This window comes from Brassica napus, chromosome A3 (genome assembly GCF_020379485.1).
Source record: "Brassica napus cultivar Da-Ae chromosome A3, Da-Ae, whole genome shotgun sequence".
NCBI lineage: Eukaryota > Viridiplantae > Streptophyta > Magnoliopsida > Brassicales > Brassicaceae > Brassica > Brassica napus.
The window spans coordinates 22,387,285-22,392,603 of record NC_063436.1 but is presented as its reverse complement, the minus strand read 5'-3'; the positions used below and the strand labels follow the sequence as shown (position 1 = coordinate 22,392,603).

Below are 5,319 nucleotides of genomic sequence, written 5' to 3'. Positions count from 1 at the left end.
GACCAAACAAGTTTCTCCGTTTTATATATATATATATATATATTTTTTTTTTTTTATCTTGACGTTTCCCAATCCAATCACTCGACTTTGAATCTTCCCCTTATATTCTTTTGTCTTCACACAAGACAAGATCTGCAACTTTTTATTGTTCTTGTAGCCCAATAGCTTTAGAGCATAAAGAGGGCGACATTCCATCTTAATTCGGATAATTATGGAAGAAGCAAAAACCAATTCTTGAAACTACTTTAGAGATCCAACTCTCCCTCTGGGATTGTAAACAGCTCTGTTTAAGATTTTAATGAAGTTAGGTTTGACCAAAAAAAAAAAAAAAAAAAAAAAGAAACTACTTTAGAGATCCACAACGCCCTCCCAAAACTATTTCACCGTTACCATTACTTCAGTCGTTAGGATCATAATATGGAAACAGACAAACACTAGTAAGAAAAAGTTGTTTAAAAAGAGAATTCATCATTGAATTAGAAGCAACAATCTAATTACTGCCGAATAGAAATCTATTAGTTATTGAACCATTAGAACATTCACAACGGGAGCTCTTGAGAGAGTCTTTAGGGAGTGTAGAACTCATTTTCTTGGAGTTTGTGTAAAAAAGAGTGCTTAAAATCCTTTGGTAAGTATTGATCGTTATACTGTTCACGGGTCCTATTGACTACGTGGCGGCCCGTGAATAGTCATTTTTTTTTAAATCCAAAATATCTATGATTAATCCGAAATGCCCTTGTCGCTAAAAACTCCAATGAATCTTACCGTTGCGTATGATCTTATAAACTTTAAAATTACGTGTATCTTTGCATATTCAGTATACGTACATATTTTTAAGTGTCGAATCTAAATATACATTTTCAGTCTATTTAAATAATTATTAAATATAATCAAGTTGATTAAAATATATCTAAATCTTAGAGTTTTGCCTATCAATTCTAGTTTTTAAGAGATTAATCAAACAATGTATATATATTCACTTTCATTACTAAAATAATACCAACACATTAAACGTGCAAAAATATCAATAATGCGTTTTGATAGTGGCTTCTTACAAAAAGTTAGTTTTGTTATGTCCCAAGTTCGATACTGTTTTAAAGAATGCTTTAGAGCCTAGATCGAATATTTTTGGTTAATAAAAACATGCAAGAAAATTAGTCACTTAATTATACAAAACTAAATGAATTATTTAGAAATAAATTATATCCAATAAAAATAATGATGAATAAAAGAAAGAATCAAACTATTTATGGAAAACTAGATATATTTTTTTTTGGTAAACAACTAGATATATTATCATGGGTAGATCCATCACTGCATATATCTAATGGGTGGTAGTAAAAGGTCAAAAAGCCTGTCACTGGAAAATGCAGGGATTGCTCATAAGAATTTCAAAAAGCAGAATGATAATCTTGATATGAATTGGCACTTCAACCATTTTGAATCTTCAGTCTTCCTGTATATTATCATCTTCAAGAATAATAATATTTATATGTTAACTAGATGGTTTCCTGCACAGTGCGCAAAAATATTTTTAAATTATTTTATTTTTTTATTCAAATTATATTTTCATTACTTTTGGTTTTAGGCTAATTTACTAAAATTGTTTTCATTTTTTTGAAATGGTAATTTATACTATTTTATTTCTTCTAAAAAATAAATTTGAAATTTTTAGTTTTGTTGGTTTTAGTTAAAAATATTTAATATATAATAGTATTTATTAAACCTGGTGAGTGGAATGCTAATCACTCAATTAAATTATTTTATTACAACAAAATTTTAAATATAGTCAGTAATTTAGAAAATCGATTAGGCTTATCTTTAAATTAAGTAATAAACTTAAATATGCCTTTTTATTTAACCGTCCATAAAATATAAATATTTATAAGAAAGTTATCTTTCATATGATATAAACATTATTAAAATGGCTAATTTTTTTGCCGAAGGGTAAATATATATAATAAATCAATCATGTTACAATCTTAACATCATGTAATAAATTTTGAAAAATAATATTATATTATTTATTAAGATTATGGTAAAGACACAATTTTCCCAAATTAATATTATATTTTCGGAAATATATTTTTGCAAAGTAGATAACTTTTGCAAATCTGAAACCCATATTATTTTGCAAAAAAAAATTGTTTGCAGATTTTGAAATATTATAAATGCTATAATGTAAAGTACTTTTACTGACACATGATCATTTATATTCTTATAATTTTTATATTAATTATGGTATCATGTATATTTCTAATTATGGTAATTGCCATATTATTATTATTAATATTTTTGTAATTGAATTTTTTGTCATAATTGTCTTAAACAATGTCGTAATCTTAATTAGATTGATCCATCTTATTATTTTTCTCTTGAGAGATTGTGATGATGACATACAGTAAAACATATATAAATTAATAATGTTGGAACTTAAATTTTTTATTTTTTTTTTTGACGCTGGTTGTATTCAAATTATAAAGAGAAACCTCCAAAAATGTAACACACACCTCACATAAGAGGATTGGGAGGAAGAACAAAGAAACAATAGAGAGTAGAGACATAAAGTAAAAAACAGCAAAGGGAAAAGACACCAGTAGGTGCTTAAAAGGCGATTGTTCGCACACCCGTAGAGATCACAGAGCCACCTGTTAGGGGCTATAGATCATGAGGCAGGGCCTCTCTTTGAATGGTGTGAGCCAACCAAGCAGGGCCTCCTTGAGCCACATACGATTGATATCGTTGATCCTTGGTGACACTCACTGCAATGAGTTTAGCCACTCTGTTCTTCTCCGGTTCAACATGATTCAAGGTATAGGTTGAGAAACGATGGAGAGATTGCAAAGTTTCTTGAGTTAAGTACTGGACCTCAGGAAACTTAGTAGGGTTTAGCAGGGCTTCCGCCATCATAACACATGAGAACTCAATGATCACTTTGTCAAGGTGGAGATCAGAAAGCGCCATGATCGACCACGCAAGAGAGCGAAGCGAAGCTTCCAACTCAGAAAGAACACCAGAGAAAGCTCTTCTGCTATGTATCACAGGATTACCTATCTCATCTCTGACAATCCAAGACGCACCACTACCAAGATTGCTGGGTTGCCAAGAGGTTCCAACATTGCACTTAAGCAAACCTTGGGGAGGTTTGGACCAGGTTCTCTTAGGTGTCTCAATTGTAGGTGCCACAGCAGGGGTTGCAGTCGACTCAACACATGAGTTAACAGTAAGCCACATACCCGCTTCTTCCATAGCTCGAGATAGAACCAGGGAAGGCTCCATTCTCACATGCTCAAAGATAAAGCCATTTCTAGCTTTCCATATATGCCATAGGACCCATGGAAACGCGAGACGCACACCCAAGGAGAGGGACGGGTTTCTGCTACACTTCAAGAGATGGAAAAGGTTTAAGAACATCGATGTCTGAGAGTAGCCAGCAGTAGGAGGAGGAATACCGGATAGAGACCATACTTCCTGCGCATACCTACACTGGAATAGAACATGACAAATAGATTCTGACGCTGACCCACAAGATACACATGTAGTGTCAAGGTGGATGCCTCTAGTACGTAATCTTTCCTTCACCGCCAAAGCTCCAGATAGAGCGCGCCACAGAAAATGTCTGAGTTTAGGGGATGTTTTTGTTCTCCATAGATCAGACCAGAGCTGTTTTTCAATGGGGGGCAAGGCTGGGAAAGGAGAGTTCATCTCCTGTAAGTCCGCGAGGAGTTTGTAGCCGCTCTTCGACGAATATTGTCCACTTTTTGTGAAGCACCAGATCGTATTATCGTGACGTGAGGGGTTGATCTTGGTGTTGAGGACAAGTCGCACATCATCAGGACTAAACGTCTCTCTAACACGTGGCACTATCCATTGGCCAGAATGAACATCGATAAGATCAGAAACCTTCAACGTGAGATCCACCGGAGCTTCTTGTCTGTAGTTGGGAACTCGAGGTAGATCATCAAGCAGCCAATTTTCTTGCCACACAAGAGTGTTCTCACCACTGCCAATAGACCGCAACAGACCTTTCGCAAGAAGCTCTCTCCCATGAAGGATACTCCTCCAAGCGTATGAGGGTCTCGTACCAACAGAACTATCAAGGAAGTTACAGTTCTTATGGTAACGATGTTTGAGTATTTGCGCCAGTAGAGAGTTAGGAGAGCTCCAGAGACGCCAAGCCTGCTTGCCTAACAGGGCTTGGTTAAACTTCTCGAGATCATGAAAACCAAGTCCACCAACCTCTTTAGACTTGCATAGTTTCTGCCAAGCAACCCAAGCAATTTTGCTCTTATTATTGCCACTGCTCCACCAAAACTGAATCATAGCACTGGTCATTCTTTCACATGTATCTTTAGGAAGCTTGAAACATGTCATAGCGTAGATCGGCAGAGCCAGACAAATGGATTTTAGTAATATCTCTTTGCCACCTTGAGATAGTGCCTTTGAGAACCAACCGTTCAGCCGGCCATGAAGCTTTTCGCGGAGAAAGCTAAGTAACTTCCTCTTGGAACCACTGAAACATTCAGGTAAGCCAAGGTAGGAACCCTCTCCTCCTTCCGTATCGATTCCAAGAGCTACTTTGACCTCCATTTTGATTTCCTCAGGGACATTAGATCCAAAGATAATAGAGGATTTCTGCTGATTTATCATCTGACCCGATGCATCACCATATAATTTAAGGCAGCGTGAGATTTCCAGAGCATCCTCCACACTAGCTCTACACATCAGTAGGCTATCATCAGCGAATAGGAGATGATGAACTGAAGGGCCCGTAGCCGCCAATCTAATACCATTGATTCTCCCATTCGCTTCTGAGTGGTTAAGGCAGTTCACTAAAGCTTCAGCGCAGAGGATAAATAGGAAGGGAGAGAGCGGGTCTCCTTGCCTAATGCCTCGTTCCGGTTTGATGAAGCCGTGTGAATTACCATTGAGAAGAACCGAGTAAGAAACAGAGCTCACACAACCCATGATCCAATGTATCCAAATTCTGTCAAAACCCATTTTCTCCAAGAGAATCTCGAGGAAGCTCCACTCCACTCTATCATAAGCCTTAGACATATCAGTCTTAATGGCCATGAAACTCTTATCCACTTAAATTTTTTATTAATTTATAGAAATATTAATTTACAAAAGTTTTCTTTTAAAATTATTTTCTATTTTTAAATATTTTTATTTATAAAATAAGAAAATATTTGATTTTACCGCATATAAATTATTTAAATTTTAGAAATTTGACTTTTATAGTTTTTTTTTATCTTATTTGGTCTATATTTTTATGTTTTATAGAATTGTTATTTGGTTTTAATATAATTTCACTAA

The 5,319-nt window shown here is 35.0% G+C and overlaps 1 protein-coding gene across 1 annotated transcript; it reads right to left on the bottom strand.

The window, feature by feature from the left end:
* Positions 1-2,658: 2,658 nt before the first annotated feature.
* On the bottom strand, positions 2,659-5,076 carry LOC111214468. The gene has a single exon (XM_048777038.1). It carries the CDS (start codon positions 5,074-5,076, stop codon positions 2,659-2,661), a length of 2,418 nt encoding a protein of 805 aa, XP_048632995.1.
* Positions 5,077-5,319: the final 243 nt, after the last annotated feature.

Excerpts from the sequence above, each read along its gene's own strand:
- LOC111214468 (XM_048777038.1), bottom strand. The coding sequence starts at position 5,076 with ATGGCCATTAAGACTGATATGTCTAAGGCTTATGATAGAGTGGAGTGG.